At 41.6% G+C, this 16900-nt stretch overlaps 1 protein-coding gene across 1 annotated transcript in view; it reads left to right on the plus strand.

The window, feature by feature from the left end:
* Window positions 1-16900, plus strand: part of EFCAB6 (EF-hand calcium binding domain 6) — a 135556-nt gene that overhangs the window by 98488 nt on the left and 20168 nt on the right. Inside the window, exons 23-24 of the mRNA XM_077807448.1 lie at window positions 2133-2328; window positions 8157-8345. Coding sequence (XP_077663574.1) covers window positions 2133-2328; window positions 8157-8345 — 385 coding nt within the window. The remainder of the gene's footprint in view (window positions 1-2132; window positions 2329-8156; window positions 8346-16900) is intronic.

Raw genomic sequence — 16900 nt, forward strand, 5'->3', positions numbered from 1 at the left:
ATGCTGGGTCAGACCATAGGGCAATCCACTCTGGCATTGGCAAGTTCTTGATGCTTCAGAGCACATTTTAGCATCATATCCTTAGCCAAGTGTGCAATGCTGAATGCAGGACAGAAAAAGTCCTCCCTGGCCCCTGTGGTATGAGATTTGCTTACCTCTATCAAAGCATGCATTCAGTGTCTACAAATGTGATTACTGGTCATAAAATTATCTTGGCCTATTAAAACTCCATGTACAGTCTCTGAGCCAGATCCTGATCTCAATTACCCCAGTGTAAATCTGGAATAATTCCAATGGAGCCAATGGATTGCACCAGGTTAAATTATCAGAGTCTCTCTGACTGACTTTTGATGGTAATTCCATAAGCTGACTGCACTGAATTTCCACTGGGGTAGCTGTGAGCAGAATCTGCCCTTTGATGCTATGGTTTACTGTGGTAATGAATTCCACAGGTTGACCACACAAGTCTGAAGTCTTTTCTCTGATTGTTTTAAATCTACTTGACATCATTTAATTAAATGTTCTTGTCTGATGGGGCAGTGGAATAAATAAATAATTAATAATTAATAATTAATTTCAGTCCTCCCCCCTCTGACTCTTCTACTTCCTGTACTAACAACCCTTATTTTTGCAGTTTCTCTCCGTATGTAAATCATGACTTAATTCTCATCTTATGTGGTGAAACATCCTTGAGTAAAAATGAATTTGGTTTTGTAACAAAGTCCTCTGCAAAAAAACCTCAAAATCGTATGTTAGAACTCCTTTTTCCCCAGGCTGATATTTGACGCAAAAATGTATTCACTGTTTATACCTGGAGCTATCTACATTTAGATGTGCAGCTCATTGAATTTCTTATATGATGAAGTACAAAACTCCATAGTCTCTGTGATCTACCAGATATTACACTTGGCAAGCAGATATTTAAAAGGTCTGAGAGGAGATTTGAGAGACTTCAGGCCAGACTCTCCAGTGTAACCTGACAATGAAAGCTTAGCAGCAAATTCCCCTTGTGGAGGGGAACTCTTCACTGGTTGGAGATGGCATCTGCTGGGTCAGACATACCACCCTTCAACTCAGTGGATGCGCCAAGGGAGGAAGGGCATGTATCAGAGGCATAGTGAAGGGGAACTTCATTACACGAGTCGTCCACATCCCCCAGACACCTTATGCTCGTGGCTTAGGTTAGAGCAGCCATTATGTTGCTCTCATGGATACCAAAGCCAGGCTGGTGCAGGATCAGGAGCTGTACAATTGTTCCCTGATAGCCTGCCACCCTGTGCCCAGTGGAGCTCAAATGCAGGGGTCAGTCGAGCCCTTCAATTATAAACTCAAGAAAAGCTTTGTATGGAAATTGATTTTGTTTCCTACCATGTGATAGAAGGCAGTTTATCCACTGGTTATAGCAGGAGACCTGGAGTCAGAACTCTGGGTTCCATCTGCAGCTGGCACACTGTGATTTTGGGGAAGTCACTTAGGATATGTCTACACAGCAGCTGGCAGCAAGCTAGCATACTAAAAGCAGCAGTGTGGACTTTGTGGCTTGGGAAGTGGTTCAGGCTCTCAAGCCCACCTGACCCCCTTTGTCCGAGTTTGGGTGGCTATCCCGAGTCTTTGCTAGAGGCTCAGTGCCCACAGTGCTATCTTTAGCGCCCCAGCTTGAGCTGAGCTAGCACAAGTCTGTGTACCTAGACTGGGAGGCTCCCTCCCACCGGCAGTGTAGACATACCTTAGGCTTTGATTTTCAGAGATGCTGAGCAGCCACAACTCTCACGGAAGCCCACAGGAACTTCAGGGACTCAGCACTTTTAAAAGTCAGTCCAGTAATCTCTCTTTGCCTCAGTTTCCTTATCTGTAATAGCAAAACTTCCTTGGATATTGTGAGATTCATGTTATACTTTAACAGCTCTTTTAGATCCTGGAATGAAAGGCACTATGCAAAGTGCAAAATGGGGGCAGGGACTATCTTTTTTGGTCTGGGTTCATATAGCACCTACCACAATGGGGTCCTGACCCATACCTGGGTCTCCTAGGCACTACCACAAGACAAATAATAATTATTATTTAGTAGCAATTGTAGTAGCAGATATACTTTTTTACAAAATGTTGATATACTATTCTGCTTTTTCTCTTAGCTTAGGAATCAGTATTCATGACAGCAAGCTCTCTTATTTTGATTTCCTGAGAGCGATTGATGATGGCAGAGCATCTAAATACCAGCAGAGACAAAAGCATGCTGCACCACCTGCAAGCTTTGCAATGCTCAGCTTAGAAAAGACCCTAATTAAGATAAAAGAAATAGTTACATCTTCTTATGATTTGTTATACAAGGTAGGTTACATGTGGACATAACATTTCATTTAATTTCTTTATGCCTGGCTGGGGCTAGCCTAGCTGTCTAGAAGCATTTCTGCTGCTAAATAGGGTTCCCCAATGCCAGGCCAGCAAGAGCAGGGATAAGTATAAAAGTAGCATGGTCGGCCCCCACCAGAGAAAGCACTTTGCAGCATCAACCTGTGGTGGTTACATGACATAGCAGTGACAAGTCACTGCAGCGTATGGCCGTGTGAGAATAGAAGTTGGTGAGTAAAAGGGGAAAACAGGATCTTAGAGCCCCCACCAAATTAATTAGGTGCATGTAAATTGTGTGTTAGACATCTTTGGAGCAAAACTCTTCCAAATAACTGGGAGGAGAGTGCATAGTGCATGGTTTCCCCAAGTTGTGAGTTATTACATATAGGGAATACACGATGCTGTGGTGGAGCATTTTGGTTTTACCAGCATGAGTTGAGATGGGCCATGCTACACTTGAGTTATGCAGGTCATCCCAGGGAGGCAGGGTTGAACACTTGACAAAGAATCCAGAGGAGTTCTGTTGACAGCTCTGCTCTTGACTGTCTGTGAGACTTTGGACAAATCACTTAAACCGATTGTGCTTCAATTTTCCCATTAATAATCACTACCCACCATTATATAGCATTTTGAGATTCTGTGGATGAAAAGTGCATACGTTATTGTATAATTATTATAATTATGCCTGAATCTACCAAAAACCTGCAGCCAAATGGATTCTCTCTCAAAGTTCTTAGTGTCCAATGGGATCATGCTAGAATCAGTCTTAAGCATAGGCAAGAACAATCAGACAGACTTTGGAGGAAACTTGCCTATCCCAACCCACAACCACAGGGCTAATGGACACTGATATGCTGTGAGAAATCATAGAAGATCAGGGTTGGAAGGGACCTCAGGAGGTCATCTAGTCCAACCCCCTTCTCAAAGCAGGACCAATCCCCAACTAAATCATCCCAGCCAGGGCTTTGTCAAGCCTGACCTTAAAAACCTCAAAGGAAGGAGATTCCACCACCTCCCTAGGTAACCCATTCCAGTGCTTCACCACCCTCCTAGTGAAAAAGTTTTTCCTAATATCCAACCTAAACCTCCCCCACTGCAACTTGAGACCATTACTCCTTGTTCTGTCATTTGCTACCACTGAGAACAGTCTAGATCCATCCTCTTTGGAACCCCCGTTCAGGTAGTTGAAAGCAGCTATCAAATCCCTCCTCATTCTTCTCTTCTGCAGACTAAACAATCCCTGTTCCCTCAGCCTCTCCTCGTATGTCATGTGTTCCAGTCCCCTAATCATTTTTGTTGCCCTCCGCTGGACGCTTTCCAGTTTTTCCACATTCTTCTTGTAGTGTGGGGCCCAAAACTGGACACAGTACTCCAGATGAAGTCTCACCAATGTCGAATAGAGGGGAACGATCACGTCCCTTGTTCTGCTGGCAATGCCCCTACTAATACAGCCCAAAATGCCGTTAAGCCTTCTTGGCAACAAGAGCACACAATTGACTCATATCCAGCTTCTCGTCCACTGTAGCCCTTAGGTCCTTTTCTGCAGAACTGCTGCCTAGCCATTCAGTCATTAGTCTGTAGCGGTGCATGGGATTCTTCCTCCTAAGTGCAGGACTCTGTAGTTGTCCTTGTTGAACCTCATCAGATTTCTTTTGGCCCAATCTTCTAATTTGTCTAGGTCCCTCTGTATCCTATCCCTACCCTCCAGCGTATCTACCACTCCTCCCAGTTTAGTGTCATCTGCAAACTTGCTAAGGGTGCAGTCCACGCCATCCTCCAGATCATTAATGAAGATATTGAACAAAACTGGCCCCAGGACTGACCCTTGGGGCACTCCACTTGATACCAGCTGCCATCTAGAAATGGAGCCATTGATCACTACCTGTTGAGCTCGATGATCTACCCAGCTTTCTATCCACCGTATAGTCCATTCATCCCGCCCATACTTCTTTAACTTTCTGGCAAGAATACTGTGGGAGACCGTATCAAAAGCTTTGCTAAAGTCAAGGAATAACATGTCCACTGCTTTCCCCGCCTCCACAGAGCCAGTTATCTCATCATCGAAGGCAATTAGATTAGTCAGGCATGACTTGCCCTTGGTGAATCCATGCTGACAGTTCCTGATCACTTTCCTCTCCTCTAAGTGCTTCAGAACGGATTCCTTGAGGACCTGCTCCATGATTTTTCCAGGGACTGAGGTGAAGCTGACTGGCTTGTAATTCCCCGGATCCTCATTCTTCCGTTTTTTAAAGATGGGCACTACATTAGCCTTTTTCCAGTCGTCCAGGACCTTCCCCAATCGTCATGAGTTTTCAAAGATAATGTCCAATGGCTCTGCAATCACATCCGCCAACTCCTTTAGCACTCTCGGATGCAGTGCATCCGGCCCCCACGGACTTGTGCTCATCCAGCTTTTCTAAATAGTCTCAAACCACTTCTTTTTCCACAGAGGGCTGGTCACCTCCTCCCCATGCTGTGCTGCCCAGTGCAGTAGTCTGGGAGCTGACCTTGTTCGTGAAGACAGAGGCAAAAAAAGCATTGAGTACATTAGCTTTTTCCACATTCTCTGGTACTAGATTGCCTCCCTCATTCAATAAGGGGCCCATACTTTCCTTGACTTTCTTCTTGTTGCCAACATACCTGAAGAAACCCTTCTTGTTACTCTTAACATCTCTTGCTAGCTGCAACTCCAGGTGTGATTTGGCCTTCCTAATTTCACGCCTGCATGCCTGAGCAATATTTTTATACTCCTCCCTGGTCATTTGTCCAATCTTCTACTTCCTGTAAGCTTCTTTTTTGTGTTTAAGATCAGCAAGGATTTCACTGTTAAGCCAACCTGGTCGTCTGCCATATTTACTATTCTTTCTACACATTGGGATGGTTTGTTCCCGTAACCTCAATAAGGATTTTTTAAAATACAGCCAGCTCTCCTGGACTCCTTTACCCCTCATGTTATTCTCCCAGGGGATCCTGCCCGTCAGTTCCCTAAGGGAGTCAAAGTCTGTTTTTCTGAAGTCCAGGGTCCATATTCTGCTGCTCTCCTTTCTTCCTTGTGTCAGGATCCTGAACTCGACCATCTCATGGTCACTGCCTCTGGGGTTCCCATCCACTTTTGCTTCCCCTACTAATTCTTCCCGGTTTGTAAGCAGCAGGTCAAGAAGAGCTCTGCCCCTAGTTGGTTCCTCCAGGAAATTGTCCCCTATACTTTCCAAAAACATCTTGGATTGTCTGTGCACCGCTGTATTGCTCTCCCAGCAGATATCAGGGTGATTGATGTCTCCCATGAGAACCAGGGCCTGTGATCTAGTAACTTCTGTTAGTCGCCGGAAGAAAGCCTTGTCCACCTCATCCCCCTAGTCTGGTGGTCTATAGCAGACTCCCACCACGACATCACCCTTGATGACACATGCTTCTAAAGAGGACAGCACTGGTGATGTCATAGAGGAAAAGTGAGATCCAGTATCAAAAGGGGCACAGTTTCCTTAAAGGTGAGTTCCATTTAGGTCTGCCTGGACCCTTTAATTTTTTGTAGGGGCAGCCCTCATTACTGTAGATCCTATATACTGTTTAGCAAACCAGGGCTCTCATACAATGGTCACATTTAAGTAGTAAGCATTTCCCATGGTAAGGTATAAATGCCTTACTGCACTGAACATTATTAATATAGGAAGTATTGCAGTAGTTTCAATAGCCTGGTATAGAATTTGTTAACTTTTTAATGATTCCCACTATGTGTCCTGTTAAGGGCAATATCCACTTTTTAATCCATGAGGTCTTTGGGTGTCATTGTTCTGTCTACTGAGAATGTAATGTTTCGATTTTGTGATTTGAGAATCTACATTTTGGGTTTGAATAAGGCATCTGTTTTGTCTTTTAGGATGCTACAGGACAGCTAAAATAATTTAAGGGATTGAGACTTTTTATCCTTGGAGAATCACCCCTTGTCCAACATGTCCTAGGTGGACTTGTGGAGAGGCAAAATCTTTTCCCATTTCCTTTGATGTGGAAGAATAGAATAGTCTTCCTTTGCTTCTGCTTTTAGTGCAGTCACTTTCAAAGTCAGGGTTGCTGCTGCATGTGTAATAAGAGATACTAATCCACCTGGCCTCAAAAGGAAAACCTTCATTAGAAAGAGGGGAGGTCAAAAGTGTGGTTCAGCAGAATTTAGCTAACTTTCCAAAATTATCATACAGTTTTCAAAAAAATTCTACATCGCCAACAAAACACAACCATTGAAAAATCTGAAAATGAATACAGAAGGGTGTCAGCGGAGTCCTCATTGCCATGTAATCATTCCCCAATCACTTTTGGCTTACCTGGCTCACTCTGCCCAACCCAACTTTATTTTTGCCCCTAAAATTTCTCATAAGTATAGGCAAAGATCAAAATAAGTTGCTAGGAATTCATAGAATCCCATTTCCTATTCAAGGGATCTATTTCCAGTGTATTCTAACATTAAAATATATTACAGCATGATTTTATAAAAAAAACCTGTTATTTGCTACACAATACAGTCCAGTTAAAAACACCATCTTGTAAAGTCATTTTATGAAATTCTATTCATAAAATTATTTTACTAAACCAAAACATCACATCCTGAAAGAACCTATAGAACTTTGACTCGGACTGTATTCTTGTCAAATTTGTACAAAATATGTACATATGTAAAATCACTGTTTATATATTCAACTGCATATTTTTATTGTAAAACAAAACAAGGGGGCAGAGATAAAGTTGGTTAAGTGGTTGTTAGTTGGGTGGAGTCACAGTGGGCATACCCTGCCACACACAGTGGCTCCCCTGCACTCCAGTATTCACTCTCACTGCACCAGTTGCTTACAGAATTCGATACCTCTTCTGGTCCTTTGCACTCTCTTCAGTGTCCGCTCCAGAAGCAGAATTCAGTCTAATACATTTCCTGTGGAAAGAATCTTCGGGAACTCGTGATTGCCACCTCTGAAGTACAAAAAACTGGAACATCCGAGAAGATCCTGTGCCCATAAAACTGGACAGATGGCAGTGTGTAATGAGCACCCTTCCAGATTTCCCAGGACAGTTACCTTCAAAAAAGGAATGAACTTAGGAAAACCTTGACAGATGGCAACCCTAATACCTGGAAGAGCAAGAATGTGGGAACCAAGATGAGAGGTTATTTGCTCACAGGTTGACCTCTGCATCTCCAAGAGATACTGAGAATGGAGATCTTTCCCACAGAGTGCTTTGGAGGGGGGAGAATGGGAAAAAAGCAACATTAGCTTATCTAGTCAAAAGTTTCCATCTGCTGGGAGAAAGAAAACAAACTAGTATGCATAGCCAACTCAAATTTTCTCTATGGGGGCACTCTACAGGGGGTGGATGTCTCAAACATTTTTGTTTGTATCCTTTCTTGTTTGGCTTAGGGGAATTCATATTAACCTGTACCTGGTCTGTATATTTGGGCATCCAAGCAATCAAATATAAAATGTCTATCTGTTCTCACTGAATGCTTATTTTTTGGAAGATTCTATTGATTGGAGAAACAATTATTTATTTAATACACAAAAATATAGGATAAATTTGGTTGATTTTTAAACTTGTTGGATTTCAAGACAATGATAAACTTTTCATTTCCAGTGGGGCTTCAGTAAACTTCTTTCATTTCTTCAAATCTAAAATACCTGTAGCTAAAAGAGGAATACATGTCACATATGCCTTTATCTATACATATATCTTTATCTATGTAGCCACCCAGTAATGGCCATGCTAAAGAGAAATCACTTCTGAAAGAGTCAGTGTTTTTTAAGAAACATTCCTTTTTGCTTTCTCAGGCATTTTCTCTGTTTGATAAAGAAGGCACTGGGACAGTTAAAGCACTGGAATTCCGCCAGGTACTTGACCATTTCTGCTTTAAACTATCGGATAGGCAATTCAGGCACCTACTCAAGAAGCTAAGGATTTATGAAAATCATACAGTAGACTGGAAATTTTTCATGAAAAATATTAATCTCCTCTTAGAGGTAAGTCTAGCTACCAAGCTGTAAGCTGTTTCTTTTAAAAATGAACTCAAATGCCTTAAAATGAATGAATTCAATAAGCATGCTAATTCTAAATAAATCGTAAGGTGCAACTTCTCCCTTTGAATGTCTCTTGCAGTCAATGGGATGTTGGGAATTTCTGTTGAGTAAGCAATGAGTAAGGACAAGTGAATAGGGTCTCTCATAAGAAAGAACATTCATTAGAATTAGCAAATTATGGCACTGATTCTGCAAATTACTCCATGGGAACAGAGGACTTTGCTAGAATAGGGTAACTAGTAAGGATAGGGAACTACAGAAAGATGACTGATTTTGGATCTTGAACAGGCTTATTTAATTCATTCATTTTTTCAGTCATTAATCCAATGTTCTGCTCTGAACAAACGTATTAAAATGGGAGTGGTATGTATACACCACAGAGGGCCAAATTCAGAGGTGAGTTTGATTAAGTACAGAGGAAGTCTCAATTGGTGAAATTTACTACTTCTTCCAACACCCTCAAAGAGTGTGTTACACAAACTTAGCCTCACTCTAGGCTTACTTAAGATTCACTTACATTTAATTGTGGCCCAGTTGTGTTATCTGATACTTACACCCACTTGGACTCCCACTGAAGTTGATGGGACTCTACACAGACGTAGGATGAGGACCTTAGATTTACACTCACACCCACTTAACAATTTGGAACCTCCCTGCCCCCACCCAGATGTAGGAAGTAAGAGCAGGTAAGACGGTATACAGAGGTTTCCATTCTATTTAATTTACACATTCCTACACCTTCTTCCAGTTGCTTTGCATGTCCTACCATAGACTCCCTTACACAATGATAAATGGGTGTAAATAAATCTAACTGAGTGCAAGGGAGGCTAAATTATGCCCCCTTGCAGTTCACTTCTAAATTTGGCCAAGAGAATCAAAAACTATTTGTATCAGTTAATATAGTAGTCCTTGAAAAAAATAGAATAACTTGCATCTTATGCCTTAAAAAGCAGCGACTGTTTCATTGGCAAAATATATGCTTGCAGGACAATAGAATGAAAAAAAATTGTCATCCAATGGAAAACCATATAAAAAGCCTTTTATTTTATTACCATGGCAATAATAGAATGTTGTGCAAAACAAATCCACACAGAACTATATGGTAATTAAATATTATGTCATAATGTAGCAACTGAAAAACCAATGAGATTTCTACTTCGTGTCTGTTTATATTCCAAATCAAAAAGTCTGTTAGGCATTAAAGAATAGCAGGATTAGGTTCTTTCTTAAGAGGAAGAAAAGGACTGCAATTTTCAAACAAAGGAGAACCCACAAACAGCTTCAAAATGTTTGTAATATGTATATGTCACTTATCAATAGGAATATTTAGATTCACTCTAGGGTTTATTATAAGTGCAACTGTGTCCATAGTTTAATAGGATGGCTTGAAATACATTTACTGTCTGTAAATTTAGCATTTACATTTATAGTACTGTGTCTGTTACACTGTTCATAATAGCAGGAAAAGCCTAGTTAAGTACTGGTAGAGTAAAAGTAGTTTTAATTACAGTTCTTTAAAAAAATAAGATTTTTAAATATTTACATTTTCATCATAATGATATCCTAACTAACATGATAGACTATTTGGTTCTCAGATTTGTTACATTTGTGTTCATGTATGCATAGAATTAAAATACCTTATTCACAACTCCATTAGTCCAGACCCAATAATGTATTTGTTTTATGAGTGTGTTCGTATGCAGCAATAATCATCCTTTAGCAAGCTTTAACGTTAGATAACTATTTTTGATACCTAGTGTTGTTTCTGGTATATCTTGAGCCTCCAAGGTGCCACACTCCTTAAGTCATGTTGAAAAAGCTCAGGACCTCACAGGATCAGGCCCATAAGAAGACTGCATCAGAAACTTCTTTAGTGCTGAATCTTTCAAGATGCTGAGTAACTCCTGGAAGTTGCTAAGCCACTTACTTCAGCAGGAAATAAGATGCTCAATATCTTGCTGGAGGTGCTTGGTATTTCACAAGATTGAACCTTAAATTGCTTCTGTTTGAACAGCATTTTTTTCTCAGTGAATCAATACTCTCCTGGCTCTTGAATGTGCTGTGTGTGGGATAGATGAGATAAAACCATCAGTAAAATTCCAAATCTCGCCAGATGGGAGAATTTTGTTTAAAAAAAATATGAACCAGATCCATAGTATCAGGTCAGCTTCTAGATCCCATCAAATCTGATGTTTTCAATTTGAGTTCAAATGAAAATTCTATTCCTTTGCAATTTCATCCCGTTGTGGGCCCACACTCATATCTGGGCTGGAGCACAAGTTGCAAGGGGAGGCTGGTCATTAAACTATTCACCTCTTCCAAATATGCAATAATTTTGACTTGTAAAGTATTTAGCTAAATTAATGAGGTTTGCAACTCATTCAATCACATTATGAAGTCTGATCATTATGTTATACAGCTTGATCACTGAAACATATGCAAAAGTAACTAGTGAAGTATTTAGCTTGATCATTAGAGTATGGAAAATTTACTGAACTAGTAAAATATGGGCCTGGGATGACTTTTGTCTCAAATGGCACCTCATAAATAAAACCCTCAACCACAAAGGCAAATATTTACAAGCCCAGCAGCTATACAGGTTTAAACTATATCTTATGCTTAGAAAACTGCTGAATAAGAGGAGGTGAGAACATCCTGGGGAAATTATTTCAAAATTGTATTCATCGTTAGGGTCTTTGGATGGTTTTGATGTAAGCTAATGAGACTTATATTCTGATTAATTCTCTATAATACAAACTACAGTAGGTCTGATCTGATTTAGATGAATGAGATGTCAACTGAATCAGAGTTTTCTGTAGAGGTGCATGAGTATACTGTCAAAAATAAGATTAAAGAAATGTAAAGCATTTTAAGCACTATGACTGGAGTGGGATAAAGATAAGGAGGTGAGAAAGAATTCTGGTTGGGTCATTTACCTCTGATATTACAAAGCAGCGATCTAAAAGTGAGCTGGTGGTACAGTAATAGCTGAGAAAGGGACCACATTTTATGTTGTGATACTGCTAACCCATGAAGAACACATCTTAGGGCCTTTAGTAAAGTGCCCAGACCACTGGACTATTTACCACTGTGGGCACATACGTAGCTCTCTATGTGTTATGTGAGCTGTATCCACACAATATGTATATTACCTGTACATCTACCAAAAAAAAAAAGGTTTAGTATTTGTTATATGACAGCAACATGATTCAAATCGATATAGTACCTTTGATTTCAACACTGGCAAATGTCTACCAAAAACATTTAAAATTAATTAATTTGCTGCCAGGGTGGCAGGGCATGGTGTATTGCCACCCTCACTTCCGCACTGCTGCTGGTGGAGCGGCTGGGCTGAGCGCCCGGAGAGCATGGCTGCAGAGTCTGCCCACAAAGATGGGAGCCCTGCACAGTGTGGTGTGCCATCTCCCCAGCCAGAGACTGCCCCCAGGCACTCAGCCCCTCCAACCCCCCCAGCCAGAAACTGTCTCCCAGCCCTTCCTCAGAATGACCCCCTAGCCAGGGAATGCCCCGTATCACCCAACCCCTCTGGGATTGTCCCCCCAGCATCCAGACCCCCCAACACTGGACTGGCACACATGCCTGCCCTGCAGAGACAGGGTACCTTATCCATGGCAGAACAGCCCACCTCGGGACTGCCCCATCTAGGATCCAGTCCCCCCACCCAGGGACTGCCCCCCAGCAACTGCCCTCCCAAGGACTGCCTCCCAGCACTCAACCCATCCATCCAGGAACTTTGCCCCAGTATCTAATTCCCCCATCCAGAGACTGCCACCAGTCCCGTCCCCCCCCGGCCCTGAATCTGTCCCACATGCACCGGCTACTCCCATCTCCCTGCGATCCCAGTCACCTGCCCCCCTCCCTGACCCCCTATGGCCCTAGCCCTCTGTACCTCCCTCCCCTCGCGCGCTGGTCCCCTACCTTGGCTGCAGCCCACCCTGCTCCCCTGCTGCTGCAGTCCTAGTGCCGGGAGCCTGCTCCAGCCGGGGTCACTGGACCAGCAGGGTGTGGGGGCACTGAGCACGCTGGCCTCCTGCCAATGCTGCTGGGGGAGGGCTGATGTTGGTGGGCCTGATCCTGCTAGGGGAGGGCGCTGATGCGGGGTCCAATCCTGCATCACCCAATTTTTGCACCCTCATGCTGGCTCTGTGCCTGGGGCAAGTGCCCCTTCCACCCCACCCTAGTTACAGCCCTGAGGATGACACACGGGCCACAGCTGTGTGCTGATTGGGCCGCCTGTAGGCAGTGGGTTGAGAACCACTAGTCTAAACCATGGAGCAGCTGAGGATAGGGTTAGGGCCTGCCAGCCTCAGGGCTAATAGGGCCAGGCTGGAGCTCCCCTACATTAGAAGAAGGGAGTAATGCACCACTCAGGATTTAGCTTATGGGAGCTGCATTTGACCAAGATCAAGCCTTGGATAAAATATACAAGGATCTGCTAAACTAGTAAAGTGATTTTCAGGGAGGAAAAGTGAAAACATACATAAGAACGGCCATACTGGATCAGATCAAAGGTCCATCTAGCCTTCATCTCATTCAGTGTTTTTACCTGTATGGAAGATTTCTAAAAGTTCACCTCTCTTACCTTGATGGCCCTTTTAAAGTTGGCCAGCAGAATGTTGGGCCTTGAGGATTCCAGGACAGGTGGAGGTGACTGACAGGGTCTGCATAAGAGATTTCACTACCCAGAAGGCAGGAAAACTTAAAGAAGACGAGAGAGGTTATGAAAAAGCTAGAAAGGGAGATTCAGGGGCAACAATCAGGGTTCACAACAGTCAGAGAGGGGAGACAGAGAAATGCCGGAGAAGAGAGGGAGGATCCGGAGGGAAGAGTTGCACAGCTATAAAAACTGTCTCTGGACAAACCCAAAAAGTTACTTTTTTAAAGTGGTTTTATGTTGGTGTAATTTGGTAGTTACACCAGTATAACAAGAGGTTAATGGAGTGGTGAAACAGGTATATTAATCCTATGCATACATAAACACAAATGTATGAGATTTGAGAACCATCTCATCTGTCATGTTAGTTCTGATATTATTTTGTGACCAAAGGACCTTGACCTCTGTGCAAAGCCCTAGGCAATAGCCCTTGTTCAGAGGACCTGTGTAGTGCTTAGGAAGACAGAATTCTTCCCTGCTACCCCCAACAGGCCAGGGCTTCTGCAATTAGCTGCTCCACTGGCTCTGGGCTTCCTTTCCTGGCAACATTAACACTCACAAGGTTTATCTTCATTGTGGCAGTCTCCACTCCCCCAGACCTCCTTGAAGAGCCAGGGGGTTCTCCAGTGCTGAGAGGCCACTGTAGGAGAGTTAGTACAATCTCAGGCTGCATTAACATTCCTGTGGCATTCCTACAAGCTGCTAAGTGAGGCAAAGCTCATCTTCCCCCTACCTACAACTTCACCCCCTGTCTGCCCAAAACCTCCATATTCTTAACCTGAACCTCTAGATAACCCTTAGTGGTCAAAAACATAATGGAGGTTGCTGATCCCCCTCCTTTTACAGATGCAGATCATTGTGACATGATCTAGCCCACAGTAAATGCTTTGAAAATTGATTACAAGTAGAATTTGACTAATATTGTTATTTAATTCCATAGTTATTTTAGTTAAACTTATAAGAACTTGGGGTTCTCTGACCTCAGGTGAGAGAGGTATTCAGTGACACCTCCATCAGAGGATGAGGAATGAGGTAAGGGCTGATCAGTCCAAATCTATTAATATGTTCTTCTTTTGTAAAAACATTTTAGGCACTCAGCTGATTGTGTGTAAATCTCATTAATTTAAAAAGCAATTGTAGACATTTACTGTAATGGAGGGCAGAATTGGGCCCATAGTAAAATATTTCCCCTATTTTAAAGTCTCTTGTATAATGGTTGTGTTTCTTTTTGATCTGATCTTCCATACTAATAATACTGCATCTAAACATTGCTGAGATGGAATGCGTGGGTGCGTGTCAGTGCAACTGTGTTCAAAACAAGTGTATGAGACGCACAAAACTTTCGTTTTCAGTGTATCATTTTCAAATCTGACACACTCTTAACCCTGGTACATATTACTATATCTAAACTCCTATTCAGATCAGTAGCATTCTGCAAGCTGAAAATCTACACTGTGTGGTAGATATAGTGGAAGACTAATGCATAGTAATAAAACCCACCAAACATTGTGTATTTGGAGTAGCCAGTTTTCAGAGTAAATAACTGCTGTGTTTTGTTATTTATTTATGAACAACAGAATACAGAAGTCCATTTTGCTGCCAAAGAGTTACGTTTTCAAAAAGTTAAAATTAATTAAAACTGTGCAGCTAAAAGCATATTCAACGCTTTCAAATTTTACCTCTAAAAAGCAGCAGAAAACTTCAGTTTTTAATGAAGCCAAGTCCTCTTTATAAATTCAGTTTCAGCGACTACAAAATATGGAGTTATATTTAAAATAATTAAATTATTTTTGAAAAGGAAATACTTTGTTTTCAGGATTACATGCTAAGCTTCAACCCAGTGCAATTTCTAAACTCTTGAAAGCAGGATTTTCATAACACAAATGGCAACTGTCTTTACTATAGCTATGCTAGCAAGTACTGTTAATATATAAAAAAGCTATTATGAACACTTCCATTTTTAATTCAAGGACATTTCTTAAAAATATGTTAAATGTAAGTATTTTATTTTATACATTTATAAGTTTAAAAGAACAAGTTTTGCTACTCTAAGCAATACTAAATACCAAAAAAAGAAACAGATGGCTTTTGGTCTTGTGCTCTAGTTTCCTTGTCACTTCTCACATGATCATTATAACTGAATGGAACAGAAAATATGTTTCTTCCATAACTACAAGAAACCTGTCACCTAATCAGAAAAGACACCACTATCTTCAACTGCAAATAACACTTTTCAGTATTAACCACACTTTACATAAAATGTACCTGCAGGATAAGAATTACAGCTGCATTATTAAGAGAAGAAATATGAGAAGTGGAATTATGCATGCAGACACTGAATCGAGCCCATGCTGCAGTTACGGAATGAAGACTGCCAGGCATTGTACAATAGATCTTTCTAGGTTTCGAAAACATTCTGAAAACTGCAAAGCACTGCACTTCTGTTTTTAATTATTGTAATAAGGCAAAGGACATTATTAATAAAAATCTAACTGCTCGGGAGTGTTTGAGAGAATGACACTTTTTGGAGGTCTAGCTTTCCTTATTTATTTCAAGAACTTTCATTTAATTTTGTTTTACATAAGACTTGATCCATCTTAATGTTAAGGAAAATTAGAATAACAGCAACAAAAAAGATGGCTACTAGATCTGTTTGCAAAGCTCCCTCTGACAACTGGAAAATCTGAAAAAGTTACACCTTAATGCACCAGCTGTGACAATCTACAATATACATCTCATTGTCCCACCTTGAACACCTCTAAAAGCTTTATACAGTGGAGTTGTGGTCCAATGCTTAAAAAATTGGACTGGGAGTCAGGAGTCCTGGATACTTTTCCTAGCTCTGCCACTAACTTGTGTGATTTCAGTAAGTCTCTTAACCTTTCTGTAACGGAGTTTACCCAGTTGTATAAAAGGGGATAACAACAGCTATTAATCTGCCTCAGAGAGCAGCTGTGCAGCGTAGTTCATATCAGTTATATGCTTTTGGATCATTCATGAAAAGTGCTAGATAGGAACAAGTACTATTTTTTATACTGATTTGCCAGTATTAATGGCAGTTTGCTTCACGGACCTCCTCTAGGATTTCAGAGCCCAAGCCTGGACCTAGGAGCTCTGCAGATTGCATGGATTCTACAGCCACAGAAACTCCTAAGGAGGAAGCACCTCTCTAGGGCACCCATGAAGCACTTACATGGGCTCCAAATTCTTTCCTAGATACTGGAGTAGCAGGGCCCACATGAGAGTCTCAAATGGCTATCAGATGCTAGGAAGGTGCTGAGCATGCACAATACCTCTCTGACATCCGGAAAGACATGGGCTCTTCACTGTCTTTCTTAAAGGAATCTGGGGGAACCTTAAAGGATCTGTATGGGCCAAAGACAGTGTCTTTTCACCAAAACAAAAAGGAGTACTTGTGGCACCTTAGAGACTAACAAATTTATTTGAGCATAAGCTTTTGTGAGCTACAGCTCACTTCATCGGTTTTCACCCTAACCCTAACCAATGAGGCAATGAACTTTGCACATTGAGCTAACTTTTACTAACATCGAGCATCCCATTGTACAGTTTACACAGTTTGGGGGTCTTACGTGCCCTAGAGATCCATGACAATTGGGGTCAAGATTGGTCTGTCAGTTACTACAACAAAAGACATTGTTCTATTATTTTGTGGGAAGAATACTTTTCAATAAGATATGTGGGAGTGGCTGAGATTGCTGTCTAGGCTTGTAATGGATGAAAATGCTTGTGTCCTAGTGCTCAAATGACCAGCAAAGCATTCTGCAGCTCATCTGATAGCAAATTTTGATTTTAGGACTATGTT

Source organism: Eretmochelys imbricata, chromosome 1, assembly GCF_965152235.1.
Source record: "Eretmochelys imbricata isolate rEreImb1 chromosome 1, rEreImb1.hap1, whole genome shotgun sequence".
Taxonomy (NCBI): Eukaryota; Metazoa; Chordata; order Testudines; family Cheloniidae; genus Eretmochelys; species Eretmochelys imbricata.